The sequence below is a fragment of the Hippopotamus amphibius genome, chromosome 12 (genome assembly GCF_030028045.1).
Source record: "Hippopotamus amphibius kiboko isolate mHipAmp2 chromosome 12, mHipAmp2.hap2, whole genome shotgun sequence".
Lineage (NCBI taxonomy): Eukaryota > Metazoa > Chordata > Mammalia > Artiodactyla > Hippopotamidae > Hippopotamus > Hippopotamus amphibius.
In genome coordinates this window covers 77,934,735-77,950,480 of record NC_080197.1, presented here as the reverse complement: position 1 = coordinate 77,950,480, position 15,746 = coordinate 77,934,735, and the positions used below count along the sequence as shown (strand labels likewise).

Sequence of the window (15,746 nt, the reverse complement as noted above, 5' to 3'; positions counted from 1 at the left end):
GGCCCTGATTTCTCCCACCCAGGTAGAGCGTGGTTCCTAGGATAGAGATTTCATGGCAGGAGGAGTAAGTCAAGGGGACCAGGGGCTGCCACCACCCCTCCTGCCCAAGTGCCCACTCAGAGCAGAGTGTCACTCTGGGAAGTGTGGGCTCCCACCTCCAGCTCCAGGCGCAGTGACACGGGGTTCAGGAGTTCTACTGTGAGGGGGAAAGGCACACCCTAAGGACAAAGAGATCCAGGAGTCTGCCTGAGGGGACTGACTCTACATGGAGAGTAGAGAACCTCACGCCTAAGAGCATTATGGAAAAAAGTGGAAACCTTTGATGAAAAACAATTAAAAAGCAGCCCAAAGCTCTGATACAAGCAGAATGGTAGGGTAGGCAGAAATTTAATATAGACAACCGGGGACAGCCAAAAAGAGCCCTCCTGGGACTGGAGTCAACAGTGGGAGTTGGGAAGGCTCTGCATGAGCTCTAGGCTGAATCCACCCAGGAGCAAGTGGTCAGAGCAGGTCGTGTGACACTTTCAAGGCTGCACAGAGACCCATCGACATGGAGGCAAGGGGAGCCTCACTGGCACAGGGGCTTAAACATAAGCTCTGATCAAACACTGAGTGAACTGTCCTTTCTACACTAAGTCTTACTTTTATTAAAAAAAAAAAAATCAGTTGTCTATATGTTTCTGGGCCTACTTCTGGGCCCTCCATTCTGTTCTAATAATCATTTTCTCTATCTTGATACCAGTGCTACACTGTTTTGAGTATTGTAGTTTTACACTGAATCTTTAAATTAGACAGTGTTAGTGCTCCAAATTTGTTCTTTTTCAGAACTTCTTTGGCTAGTCTGGGTCCTTTCAATTTTGACTGGGATTGAATAGTGACCTATTTGGAAGAACTGGCATCTCAATAATATTGAGTATTCCAACCTATGAATGAGGTATATCTCTTGACTTATTTAGGTCTTAACTGTCTTCAATAATGTTTTATAGTTTTTAGTGTACAGTCCTGCACATCATTTATGCAAGATTCATGACTGTGTATTTCACATTTTTGATACTATTGTAAATGGCATTGCATTTTCAATTTCAATTTCTGATTGAATGTTGCTAGTATATAGTGATACAATGAATTTTGCATATGGTTCCTATATCCAGCAACCTTACTAAACTCACTTATTAGTTCTAGGAGATTTCTGGACATTTAATCAGATTTTCTATTAGAAAATTAGATAGACAGACAGACAGACAGACAGACAGCTTTACTTCTTTCTTCTAGCATACAGATGCCTGTTATTCTTTTTCATGCCTTATTGCACTGGTTATAACATCCAGTACTATGCTGAATAAAGAACAGACATCATTTCCTTGATCCTGATCTTAGTGGGGAAGCATTTGGTCTTTGACTACTAAGTCTGATATTAGATATGGGTATTTTGCAGATGTCCCTTATATCAGGGGTCCCCAAGATCACCCTCTGGTTCACAAGAGAAGAACTCACAGGACTCAGAAACTGTTCTATTCATGATTACAATTTATTACAGTAAAAGTATACAGAGTGAAAAAAACACAGGGGGTAAAGTGGATGGGATGAAATCCAGAGGAAACCATGCACAAGCTTCCAGGTGTCCCCTCCCACTGGAGTCACATAGGACACACAATTCTCCCAGCAATCATGTGTGACAAGTGCAAAGTGTTGCCAATCAGGGGTGCTCACCTGAGCCTAGGTGTCCAGGATTTTTATTTGGAGTTGGTCACATAAGCATATACCACCTGCGTGAAGGCCCTCAGCTGCTGAAGTTCCAGATCTCCCAAGAGAAGGAACTCACCATAAATCACACTGCTGATACCTACAGTTTTCTTTGTGGGTAGGCTTTTTCTTTAAATTTAAATTCGTCTTGAGGAAGCTTTGGTAGTTTGTGTCCTAAAGAGGGTAAGTCCATTTCATCTCAGCTGTCACAACATTCCCTTATTATCCTCTGATCTTTGTAGACTATGTAGTAATATTCTCTCTCTCTTTCTCAATATTGGTAATTTGCATTCCCTCTTTTTCTTTTTTCTTTCAGTTGCATTGATTTTCTCTATTGGTTTTCATTTTAGTGATTTTTCACTCTAAACTCTCTTTCTTCATTCCTGTTTGAGTTTAATTTGCTCTTCTTTTTCTCATTTCTTAAGGAGGACGCTGTGGTCATTGATTTGTTACATTTCTTCTTTTTTGATATAAGCATCAGTATAGCTATAAATTTCCCTCGAAGTACTGTTTTAGCAGCATACCGAAAATTTGATATGTTCTCACATATTCTATTTTCCCTTTTTATTTTTTTGATCAATGGGTTATTTTAAGGTGTGCTATTTATTTACCTATACTTGAGAATTTTACAGATCTTTCTTTTATTGAATTCTAACTTAATTCCATTTTAAATCAGATAGTGTACTTTGTATTACCTGAATTCTTTTAAATGTATTGAGACTCCTTTTACGGCCCAGAATATGGTCTATCTTGTTAAGTGTTCTCTTTGTGTAGTTGAAAAAAATGTGTACTCAGCTGTTGTTGGGGTGTCATGGTCTACAACTATCAATTAGGTCTGGTTGGCTGATAATGGGCAAGTCTTCTTTATCCTTGCTCCTTTCTATCTACTAATTCTATCAATTATTGAGACAGGAATATTAAAATCTCCAACTATAATGGGATTTGCCTATTTCTCCTTACAGTTCTATTAGTTTTCCTTCATGTATCTTGACACTCTATTATTAGGTGTATAAATGTTTAGCATTGTTACTGATTAACCGACCTCTTTCTCATTAGGAAATGACATTCTTTATTGCTAATAATATCATTATCTCTGAAATGAACTTTACTGTTAATATACCACTCAAGCTTTCTCTCAACTAGTGTTAGCACTGTATATCTCTTTCCATTTAGTTTTATCCTACTTGTGTCTTTATATTCAACGTGTGTTGCCTGTAGACAACTTAAAGTTGGGTCTCGCTTTTTAATCCAATCTAACAATCTGTCTTCTAATTGGGGTGTTTAGAGCATTTATTTTGGTATGATTATTGATAACGGTTAGGTTTAAGTTTATCATCTTGCTTTGTCCCATCTGTTCTTTGCTCCCTTTTCCATCTTTTTCTATCTTCTTTTGGGTTGAGTACTTTTGGAATTCCACTTTATCTCCCTTGGTGGCTTATTAATTATAACTCTTTGTGTGTCTACACACATTATGTTTATTTCTTCAGCTTCCATGCACACTAAAACCCACTCTAATTTAGCTTTTCTAGCTTCTGGGCCAGGATCTCCCACCATCATCTCTCTCTCCCTCCCTCCCTCTCTCTCTCTCACATACACAGACACACACACACACACACACACACACACACACACACACACGGAAGTACTTGCTAGGATCTCCAATGAGCTTCATATTACTAAATCCTATGTACTTATATCAAATCTTATCTTATTTGACCTCTCAGTAACATTTCACAGTTTACCCATTGTCCTGAATTACTTTTTTTCTCAGTTTCCATTAAATCACACTCTCCAGATCATCTTAGATTTCTGGCCACAAATTATCAATCCTTTGCAACTTCACTTCTGTTCAGCCTATAACTTCTAGGGTTCCTGGAGCTTAGTCTCAGCCCGTTTTTGTCTTTCTCAGCATCTTTAAAACACGGTCCTCAAGAATTAGGAAGTAGTTCAAAGGCATTTTTCAGAGAAAGAAAGTAATGAAAGAAATTTGATCACATACAATTTGCAAAGTTGAAGTATAAAATTAATAACAATTTTCACAAAAATCCTTTTGTTTTCTTTAAAGTTACCAACTCACTATAACATCTCATTATGTTCAGTCTGTGTTAACCAGTTCATATCAGCTAGTGTTCAGCAAAAACAATGGTGTAAAACCAAATAAATTTTCACATAATTTTCAAACAGAGCCCCAAATCAATTTGCTTTGTTGATAAGGATAGAGAAGAGACCAAGACTAAAGAGGTATTATCCACTTAAAACAGGTAAAAGTCTTGATATTGCTGAGAAGCTGTCAATCCAAACTTAATGCCCAATTTATTGTGACCAAAAAAGTAAAACAAAAAAACCCCCCAAAAAACAAGCTATTGACAAAATTTCTTTATTAAATGACTCTGTTGGAAGTCACATCTTATCAATGGCACATGATTTAGAAAAGCAATTATTATCACTTGAGTGTTTCAACATGTATTTAGTTTTAAAATTGAACAAACAACTTGAGCAAAAATACGAATCTGTTCTTGCAGTATATGTGGTATGTAACGGGGCAGAAGTACTCCACAACTTTTTGTTCTGCTTATGGGTGGAAGCTCATGGTACAAGGAAAGTCAGTTTTCATTCAGGCGATGATACTTTTGTGAGCTCTGACATGGGCTGAAAAAGATACAATCCATTCAAAACTGAGAGAGCGAGCTATATGAACAGCAAGGAATGGGGCAGCTGGGTTCCTAAAAGATGTCTGAAACATCTGGGATAGTCAGAAGGCAACAGTGCGGCCCTGATGGTAACTGAGTGTGAAAGGAAACAGTGAAAACTGAGTACCAGCAAATCTCAATGACTCAGAGCACGTACTCTCAGATGCTGAGGAACGAAATGGCAGTGTTTGCTAGATTACTCTTCCCACCCGGGTTTACTGGAGTCCGAGGACAAAAGTGAAGACAAGAGTTTCTGAAAGGAGGGATGAGATAAAAAACGCTTCTTCATGATGCTGATAATACCAATGGTCATTCTTGATTTCCAGAGACCTGGCTGAATTGGATAGCCTGCTGAAATACAGTCAGCATCATAAATAACCTAAACCTACTATTTCAAGGCCAAACTACCCCAAATTTTAATGCTGAGAATAAGATACCAGATTTCTCGAAGTCACCAAACTATGCTGCAAATGGCTCAACTGCTAGGCTGTGATTTCCTCCCGGAATCTGATGGTTTTCTCTGCTCATCAGAGAGTGAGACTGACTTTATTACTGTGGATATATAAAGAACACAGCCAACGTTACAAGCAAACATGAACAGGTACTTTCCAGAGACTGAAGTAGTCACAGAATCCATCTGCTCTCACCTTCTAAACATTCCAGCTGGTTGGACATCCACTTCTACAGTTATTTAATATTATAAGGGTGTCAATTTGGCAACTCACAGAGCACTGGGAACAGCCTTCAGGGACTACGAATAGTCCCTGAAGTCCCATAATTTCTCAGTGTGTGTTTTATCTTGGTATTCTAAAACATCTAACAGGGTCAGCAAACACTGATTGCAAATTTTGACAATCTATAATTACAGCATGGGATTTCCTAATTTAATAGAAATATAGGGTAAAAAAATCCAAATGTCTAGGTCTAACCTACATCTCAAGCTACCTATCAAGTCACATACTTTGTAAGAGGCTGCAAAAATATCATCTTTTTAACAACAAAAACACTATTCATTTTTAAAATATTGTTTTATAATTTAAAATTGGTGATCTACATGGGTGCTGAAAATTTGAGAAACACTGTCCTAGGGACCTCACTTACACCCATGATTTTAAAAGCCATCTTTCTACATAGGCTGAGGCCAAAAAATGGCAATTTCTAGCCCAGCCTTCTCCTCCGAGCTCAGCTCACTTATCCTGCCTCTTTATTACCTGAATGCCTCACAGGCACATCAAACCTATCACAGACCCCAAACCAAATTCCTGGTTCCCTCCACATCCTCCCCTTCCCCAATCTCCCCATCTCAGTGAAAATGGCCCTTCTGCGTGGCTGCCTGTGCCAGACACCCAGCCTCCATCACTCAAAGTGCAGCCTGGTTGAGCCACTCCTCTCTCCCCTCACTTAGTCCATGTCCCCCTCACCCCCAGCCTGGACTATACTATAGCTTCCTCAGTGTCTTCCAACAGCACTTCTGATGCCCCCTGTGTAAGTTTTCAATTGCTGCTGGAACAAACTAGTGGCTTAAAAGAACACTATTTCTTATCTTACAGTTCTGTTGAAGTCTGACGTGAGACTCCCCAGGCTAAAACCTAGGTGGGCCTGATTCCTGTCTGGAGGCTGTCGGGGGAGGGGAGGGGGTGGAATCTATATCCTGCTTTTCCAGCTTCTAGAAGCTAACTGCATTCCTTGCTTCATGGCTCCCTTACTTCGTCTCCAAAGCCAGCAATGCTGTTTGTCTTTGATTATCCTTCCATCCTCACATCCCCTCTGACTCACTTCTGTCTCCATCCACTTTTAAGGACCCTTGTGATTCCACTGGATCCACCTGGATAACCCAAATAACCTCCACAGCAGTAGTAGGCTGATCAGCAACCTAGCTCCCCTTTGCTCTGTAACTGACGTAGCCACAGTTTCCAGTGACTAGGACATGGATATCTTGGGCAGGCCATTATTCCGCCTCACACACACTCTAGTAAATAACTCATTTTCCACATAGCAGCCAGAATGATCTTTTTAAAAACAAATACGTTCATGTCACTTCCTGTGTAAAACCCTTTGGTGGCCCCCCCTCCTCCCAGGATAAAGTCCAAACCCTAAGCATGTGCCACAAAGCCACTCATGGCCTGTTCCTGCCTACCTGCCGGTCCCGCTGCTGGCTCACCGCACTCCAGCCACGCATAGCTTCTCTCACAAGCTCCTTTATGCCTCGGGGCCTTTGCTCAGGCTATTTCTGCTGTTTGCACAGCCCTCCTCACCTCCCACACAGCCTGTGCCTGGCTAACCATTGCTCAATCCTTCAGATTCTGTAGAAGTAACTTTCACTGGGTGGCCTGACTTGATCTGTGAGTCCAGCACTAGCTCCTCCTATTACTCATTTTGTTGTACTCTTTCTTTCAGAGTTTCTACTACAAGAGGAGTTCAATGTTATTGTATAATTATCGGCTTAATGTCTGCCTCCTTGCACAGACTGCAAACCCATGAGGGCTGAGCCTGTTCTGTTCTGCGTACCACTGTAAACCCTGGGATTTAGAACTGACTGGCTCATAGTAGGTACTAAGTAAATAAATGAGTGCCCTCAGACATTATTTCCAAAGCAGGTCTAACTCTCTAACAGAGGGAGCTGCATGAGCCAAAGGCCTCAGCATCCTACTGAGCATCAGGCTGGGCAGGTCACACCTGGCAAACATCTCACCCCACCCTTCAGGCCTCAACCACACACACGCGCTCCAGCCTGTGTCCCTGACCCTGATACCAAAAACTATTCAATACATCCCTCAGCCTCGTGCGGCACCTGCCAGGCCAACCCAGGAAAGGCCGCGTTATTTCTGTGCTCTGGCTCACGGGCTGCATCACCAGAAAAGTTCCAAACACAAGGGAGTCCGTGTCACAAAACATCAAGGTTTTCTGCAGCTCGGGAATCCTTCCTTTACCTCTGACTCCCCGTGACACTCCCCACAGGTTCTTTTCTACTCACTTTAAATCCCATATGCTTAGTTGGACTGGGAAGAGTGACTGTTCTGGAGCCAGAAAGTCTGGGGTTTAAAACCTGGCTGTCCTCATTCAGAAAGTGCACCCAACTGTGAGCCTTAGTCCCATCACTAAACAAGAGGACAATAATTCCTGAATGCCCACCTCACAAAGGTACCGGATGGCCCCATAGTCTGTTGAGCACTGCCCCTACCACCAAACACTGGCACATCACACTCCCCTGGAAGCTCAGCTAACCCACTGCTAGAACAACCACAAAGAGTGCCAAGAGAACAAAGCTGTCAGTTACGAACCCCTGAGCGTATGCTGACCCTAGGAACACATCTTCACAGACACTACATCCTCTAGAACCTTCACCGCCAGGAACACATCCTACCTCTGTCCCCCTCCAGCCCGAAACTATGTCTACAGAATGCACTGCCTACTAAGATGAGATACCCCACAGATGTCAGTGGCAGTGGCTGCCCTCCACAGCCCTCCAACCTCATCCTCTCATGATGTCCTCACTGAGACAACCATCAGACATGCACTTTCTCCACATCACTCCTTCACCCAAGCTGTACTGGACATTTTCTCTCTCACTTTCATGGGCTTTGGGCATTTTGCTTCCTTTGTCCTTCCTACAAGACCACTTCTGTAACTCCAACACCTAGCTTAAGGGTAACTTACTTCAATAAACCTTCCCGGTCTCCCAGACACCCTCTGGTAACACCGTCTCCACTGAAACTGTATCTCCAGGCCCATGAGGGTAGACTCTGGCTTGGTCCAGGTTTGCACTGTCCCTCCCTAGTGCCTGGAATGGTGTTTTGCTTATTCAGTATCTGCTGACTGAGTGAAATAATGACTCAATGACAGGCAGTTGGGTTTAGACACACTGACTTTGAACTCTCAGAGGGACAACCAGTAGAGCTGTCCATCACCCAGTTCAGAAAGGGGGTCAGAACTAAAGTTGTACATCGGGCAGGCACAGTCATTAGAGTGACATCTGAAGCCTTCGGGCTCACCAAAAAAGGATGTGTCAAGAGAAGGAAAAGGTGAAGGTGGAACATTTCAGGGGTAGAAGGCAGTACAGCTAAGCCAAGATTATGATTCAAGGATAAATCATAGAAAGGAGAAGAAATCCAAAGGAATACAGTCCCAGGAAATCCAAAAATAGAGAGTTTTGAGAAACACCTCCAGTAGCATTAATGTTGCAAGGAGACAGAAGAGGCTGAGGTGTGCAGGTGGCCGCTGTGCGTGGTGATCTGAAAGTTCTCAGTGTCCTCCTAGCCAGCCAGGTGTTGGGGCAGAGGCGGGGCGGGGGGAGCTGATGTTTGAGTAAGAAGGACAAAAAAGGGTAAGACTGTACTCTCAAGAAGCTGGACAGAGAAAGGAGAGAATCACAGTGCCAAGGGAGTGTGGAAGCAGTGGCGAATATAAAATAGAGCAAAAGGAGGCTCAGCAGGTAAAGAGCCGCACCGATTTATAAAGGTTACCCCTGCTCCCACCGAGCAGCAGGATGGAGGCAGAGGGGACACAGGTGTTAATACAACTCTGCGGCTCACCCACCTGTGTGACCTTGGGAAAGTCATTTCCTCCTCCTTTAGCTAACTCAATAGATTGTTCTAACCATATGAATTAATAAGCGAAAAGGAATTCTGAAGGGTTTATCACTCTTTACAAAGTAAGGTGCTATTACTGCAGCAGGTGATTTGTTATTATAACAAATGTTTGTCATTTTTCACTTCCTGTCATCAGAGAGAAGCTGAAACTCCCTCCTATGTAATGCTGATACTTACTCTATTTCCAGCAAAGAGGAATAAGACGATGGCAAAGAGACAGAAAAAGGCAGGGTGAGGTTAGGGTATGCAGAGTCCAGGTGGTGATGGCATCCCCTCCAACTCCTTTCTACGGTTCTTCCACTTTCCTAAACTGGGGGACATTAGTCAAGGGGTACCTCCCGCCCGGTGCGGGGAGAAGTGCCAGGAGCTCACACCAGAACTCAGTGCCTGCTGTTCTGTCAACCTGCTCAGCCTCAGCAGGGACCTCAAGAAGCCTGGCTGGTGAAAGCCTTGAATAGAATCATCAGTGACCTCACAACCATCTTGAAAAAGAAAATAAAATGGTATACTGACATAGAGTTTAATTATAGCTCCTTGGTTATCTTATTTTGGGTTTTCCTCACCCAAGGAAATGTCGCGATTTCAGAGATGATTTTCCACACTCAAACCATGTCACGGAGACTTTCCACGTGGAAGGGGCAGCTGCTTTTGAGCATTACCATGGCCAGAGTCAGTGCAGTATTTTCTCAAATCACTTGTGAGTGGAATACAGTATCACACAGAAGGCATATTTGCAAGAGGAGGTATATATGCAGATCACTGGTGGCATATCAAAGTCATGAATGCTACCAAAAAAATACAGGGAGAAACTAGCAGAAGTCTTCAATTAAAGCAGTTCACTATGGCCTTCCTCCACAAAGTAGAATTTATTATATCATTCAATGGAAAGAAATGGTAAACAGTAATTTAAATTGGTGGGTAATACAAAAGTCATCTGTATTTATCTTTAGGATGCATTGTGCATTTTTTTTTAAACCTTCCCAGTCGTGTTTGGCTTAGAGAAACATTAAAATTAATTTTCATTCCATGAGCACAGCTGGACAGACTATCCAGATGCCTCTTCTATTAAATGAAACTAACAAGTTACAAGAGGAAATGCACATGCAGAATGTTGACTGTATTTTTACAAAATGAAACTGTCCTTATCAACAGCATTTATACGCTCAGAGGAAGAAAAACAGCATCTGTAAGAAAAGCACCAGAGCATGAAGACATATTAGAGCAATGTGATAAGGGTCAAAAGATGAATGTGTGCTTGTAGGTGGAAGGTTCACCCCTATCAACAAAAGTCAGCCTGCTCTATGAAATCAAGCAAAAATCATTAGGGTCATTTCAGAGAAAACCTAACATTCCTTCCCAAGAAGTGATACAATGTTGACTATGAGATATTCATTCATGCCTTTACAATCCCCACAAGTACACGAGTGATCCAACAGCCAATTCACATGTATATGGGATGGCGGGAGAATGAACAGTGGGAGCGAAGGACTCTTTCTAGTATTGTTGCAATCACTTCTGTCAATTCAGAGGATATTTACTGAGCGCCTACTATAGGCCAGGCTCTGTTCCCTAGTCTGTGGATATCGTGGTAAACAAAACAGACAAAAATCTCTGCCCATGTGGAGCTTATAACATGATGAAGGATTTAAGACATGTGACTTTGGGAAAGATGTGTACTTGGGTGACTAAAGGGTTTATTATGGAGAAACCAGGAAGAGAAATACTGCCAATAAAAACTGAATACACCACAAACACACATATACACATGTATAATAACAGAAAATGAAACTTATTGATGACAGTGAAACTTAATATGTAAGCAGAGAGCACCTTCTCACAATTTGAAATTATTTTTGCTAAAATCAAAACCTGCAGTTATTTTCCTCTGGTGTGGCCGTACATTAGAGAATTATATGTTTGAACCAAAAAAAAAAAGGGGGGCTCTTGGAGGATGACCTTCATTACACAATAGCCTGGGATGAAACCACAATACGCACCCAAAAAATCCAGACCAACGGACTAGTTTCTACTGGGTAAAAACTTAAAAACAGAAGGGAATTTACTGACAAACTCTCTAACTTAGCTGGAAATACATTCCAGGAATGGGGGCCGGGGGGAGTACTGATTACAGCAAAGGAGTTACTGCCAATATGGAAACAGGGCTATTAAAGTAAATTTACTAAGTTATCTCAGCACGCGGGGTCGTTGCACATATTTAGGCCAACAATTTTCTGATACGTGATTCTGCCATTTTCCACGTCAACTCTAGGGCGTAAATAGTGTCTATTTGCCGTGTTACTAGGCGATTTCACCTCAAACAGGAGATCAATGGAATCCTCTCGGCAAACGGATTCCACTCTTTGAAGGCTGCATATTAAATACATGAATGTACAAAAGCAAGGTAAACCAAAATACATGCAGACCCAATGCAAATACAGGAGGGAGACACATGACTTGCAGTGGGAAAGCTCCAGGTCAACAGTTCTGTCCACTGGAAAAAACAAAATCTAAGAACTTCACCACCTAGAGGCTTAGAACACACGCTCGACCCCCCAGTTTTCAATGGCTGTCCACGAGGAAGGGAAAAGGAGCCCCGGCGGTTCCCCTTAGGCCCATTCTGGACCCGGGAGGCGAGTCCTCTCGCTTTTTGGGGGGGGGGGGGGGGGGGGGAGGAGGTACACCTGACACCTGAGCCTAAGGAAGAGTCACAGGTTTGAAGGCCAGCAACTCCAGCCAGAGAGCAAAACGCTAAGTTTAAAAAGACGGTGGAGGGAGAAGGGGGGAGAAACCACTGTCAGTCCACATCAGTCACTGGGACTGGACAGCCGCACGCCGCTGGGGACCCACCGGGCCGTCTCCGCGGCTCGCAAGGCGGCTCCCTGAACCGCCAGGGCCGGGGCCTTCGCGGCCCCGGAACTCATCAGCCGGCCCGCACGCTCGGGGGGGCGCAGTTCCCGGGAACCCCGCCCGCCCTCTCCCGTCAACCCCGCCCATCGGTCCGCCCCGTCCCGCCCGGCTACTCACCGGATTCGCTTCCCACATAACGGTGGTGAAATCGAGCGGAGAGAGCCTGAGGGAAGGGGCTGACCGCGGGGCCGGGGTGCTGGTTTTTTTCCGAGGGTCCGGGGAGCGAAGGGACGCAGAGGTAACCTCCACGCAGCCCTCCTGCTCCCCCTCCCTGTCACAAGCCGGCGTCTTCGGACTCCCTCGAAGCTCCCGACTTCCGGCCGAGGCCGGCCAACCAGCGCTGGCCCCGCCCCTCCCCCCGGAAGCTCGCCCCGCCCCTGCCGCTCCCTTCCGGCCTCGGCCCGGAGTGGGCGGGGCCTGCGAGGGTACGGGTGTTAGTTCGCTTGTTAAAGGCATTCCAGTCCAGCCACACTACAGGGCTGCATCCCTTCTGCAAAGTTCCCTCCAAGTGATCCTTAAGCCTCGATATTTATTGATCACCTCCGATATGTATTGATCACCGTATAGGGAGTGTAGACAGGCCTGGACATTAATAGCCTGTGGGACAAGCTTCTGACTGGGTTTTCTCGTACTCAGGATGGAGGTGATAATAGTATCTATCTAAAAGTGTAGTGTGATCATTGAAGGCACCGTATTTGGTATACAGTAAGTGCTCAATGGGTGGCGGTTGTTTGCCGGACACTGACACTGTGCTCGGTGCTGCATTGAACAAGAGGGACTCATTTGCAGCCCTCATGAAGCTTAGAGTCTAGAGAAAAATGTAAGAAGTAATTTGGATAAAATTAAAAGGTGCAGGATGGTCTATAGGTAGTATGGCAAGTACACGGTTCTTTGAGAGGATGCATACTTAGGACAGGGTGCCTGCCTCCTCCCTATGTCAATCTCCCCACCAAGAGGTTTAAGCCAAGACTTCAAGGATGCCCTCCTATTGAAGTTGCCTGGGTAAAGGGAGCTACAAGAGGGGAAGAATCTTCTAGGCAAAGAAGTACCATCTACCCATAGGAAATGAAAAAGGAACAGTTTAAGATCCTTCTGAGCTTTTCTATGCTTCCACACATTAAAATTTTTTTACTTGATCAAAGAATACCTGCAGATTTAGAGTCTGATTTTTTCAGTTACTATGATGTAGATATCCTTCATTTCAATATGTATAGTAAATCTATTTCAAAGTAGTAGGGAGAAAATGGATTATTCAGTAAGTGGTACTAGGGCAACTGGTTTACCATTTGGCAAAAATTAAAGTGAAAAAAAAAAAAGGTGAAGCGAAGATCTCTATCCCAGTCTATTTACCAGAATAAATTAGAGATTGCAAATTTACATACTATTCTTGAGTGTGGTTTGGCAATATGCATCAGAATTTGAAATTTCCATAATCTTTTATTGAACAATTATATTTCTAGGAACTAATTTGAAGGAGGTAAATGGACAAAGGTAAATAAAAGGTCTGTACAAGAATGTTTATTGCTATATATTTTGGAATAGTAAAAATTTGAAAACTACTTATTAAATATCTATCACAATGGATTATTTCAATTGTGTATGTGTGTATTATGCATACAAGCCATGAAACGCTATGTGCATTTATCCTGTATTCTACCACACCGAAAATGTCTTATTTGTTTTAATAGCTGATCTCAGCTGATCTCTCTGAAATGTCTATATTAATAATCACATCACCTATCAGTAATGCAGTTTTCACTCTTCACATTGCATTGGCCAAAATTTCAGAAATTTTTGAAGAACACAGGACAGGATAACCAGCATTCAGTTTTTATTTAGGTATGGCAAGCATTTGCCCCTAGTTGATGCTAGATATTCTTTTTTTTTTTTTTTTAATTTACTTTTGGCTGCATTGGGTCTTCGTTGGGGCACGCAGGATCTTTGTTGTGGCATGCGGGATCTTTGGTTGTGGCGTACAGGCTCTTCACTGCAGTGTGTGGGCTTCTCTCTCATTGTGGCCTGCGGGTTTTCTCCTCTCTAATTGTGGCACGCAGGCTTCAGGGAGCATGGGCTCTGTAGTTTGCAGCACACAGGCTCTCTATTTGTGGTGTGCATGTGGGCTTAGTAGTTGTGGCACATGGGCTTAGTTGCCCCAAGGCACGTGGGATCTTAGTTCTCCGACCAGGGATCAAACCCATATCCCCTGCATTGAAAGGCCGATTCTTTACCACTGGACCACCAGGGGAGTCCCTGGAATTCTTTAAATACACTATCATCTTTAAAGAAATTTCTTTCTATTCCTAGTTTACTATAAGCCTTTAATTGTGAAAGGGTGTTAAATTTATCAGCTTTCTCTTGAGCTTTGTCATGATGTTCCTTTTTTATTCTGACTCATTAATATAATGCACTATATGAATAGGTTTTCTAATCTTCAACCCATCCTCACCTTCTTGAAAAAAACTCTTAGTCATATACTCATTATTCTTTGAAAAAACTGCTGGGTTCAATTTGTTAATCTTTTACTTAGGAATAAAATTTATTTATGTCATGGAATTGATCCATTGTTGTTGGTGGTTGTCTTTAATAAGTTTTGCAAAGTAAACAGTGGCAATTTAAATAATTTAGGAACTAGCTCTTCGAAGGTGGAGTGGACTTTTACAAAGCACATTTAACTGGAAAGATTAGGACGGAGTTCTTGACCTTTTGTGGGGTTGGAGCTATATTTCATTTCCTTGAAGGCTTGGGTTTGCCTGAACTGGTGGTCAGAGAGTGGGGTGGAGAAAACACAACTGACTTGGATATATCGCAGGTGGGTACATTTTTAAAATATACTGCCATATCCCTAATATGAAGAGAACACATTTCATAAACAGAAAAGAGCTGTGCAAAATTGAGTAATAATCTTTTTTCTTATTATTCTGGATTTATGACCACTATTTGAGAGCAAATGTGGGAAGGGACCTTAGATCATTTAGTCCTGGGGTCACAAAAAAAGCTAATGAGCTTTAACACATAAGGTATTTGAAAAGTTTTGATAAGTGCCTATCATTTTAAAACTGGGAAATTTCACATTAAATAATACAGCTGTGCAGCTTCCCTCACACACCATCCTCCTGTGCCAGTAACTGTCATAATGACCCCTTTGGACAGGGAACGGGCTCTCAGTTCTACCTGAGTTACCAGACCTGTGTCTCTTATCCTCATTTAAATTACTTTCCTGGGCCGCTTAGGTATTTGGGTTTCCAACGGACGATAATCCGCCTCTTATTTTGCTGAGGAAGTGGACTGGATGTGGGACTTTCTAGAATTTTCTCATAGGAAACAACGTCATGCACTTTCCCATAACTTTTTCCAGGGAGGGTTCAGACATGGGGCTCAGCCTCTCGTGGTCTTCCAAGAGATGACTCTCTGGGACACGGTCTGGGGCTGGGAAGGCTTCCCTGTGCATCATGGTTCTGAGCTAAGTGCCACAGCCGTAAAAACTATGCATCCTGACCATGGTCACTAGTTTTCTCAGGAAAGCCAGACAAATAGAAGACATTCTCCTTTATCTTTCATATATCCAATGTGCATTCTGGGTGGCGATGTCTTAAACTACGCAAAACCCAGCCCAGGGATCCCAAGTGATGGCAGCCTCCCTGCCACCTGGTTGAGTTGATTACATCTTGGAATGCCAGGAGAGCAGGGAGGAAATACCCACGGGGAAAGGGGTGGGGGGGTGGGGGGGCAGGAGCAGAGGAGACCTGTCTTATCTCTGGAAAACAAGGGAATAATCAGATGGGGAAAACAGGCAGGTGAAGGAAGGGAGTGACAGGGT

General features: G+C 43.1%; 1 protein-coding gene across 2 annotated transcripts in view; it reads right to left on the bottom strand.

Moving 5' to 3' along the window:
- The window catches only part of PARP11 (poly(ADP-ribose) polymerase family member 11), a 33,099-nt gene extending 20,857 nt beyond the window's left edge, over window positions 1-12,242 (bottom strand). For both annotated transcript variants that reach the window (XM_057703607.1, XM_057703608.1), the window contains exon 1: window positions 12,047-12,242. In XM_057703607.1, the coding sequence (XP_057559590.1) occupies window positions 12,047-12,064 (18 nt within the window). In that variant the 5' untranslated portion in view covers window positions 12,065-12,242. The remainder of the gene's footprint in view (window positions 1-12,046) is intronic.
- Window positions 12,243-15,746: the final 3,504 nt, after the last annotated feature.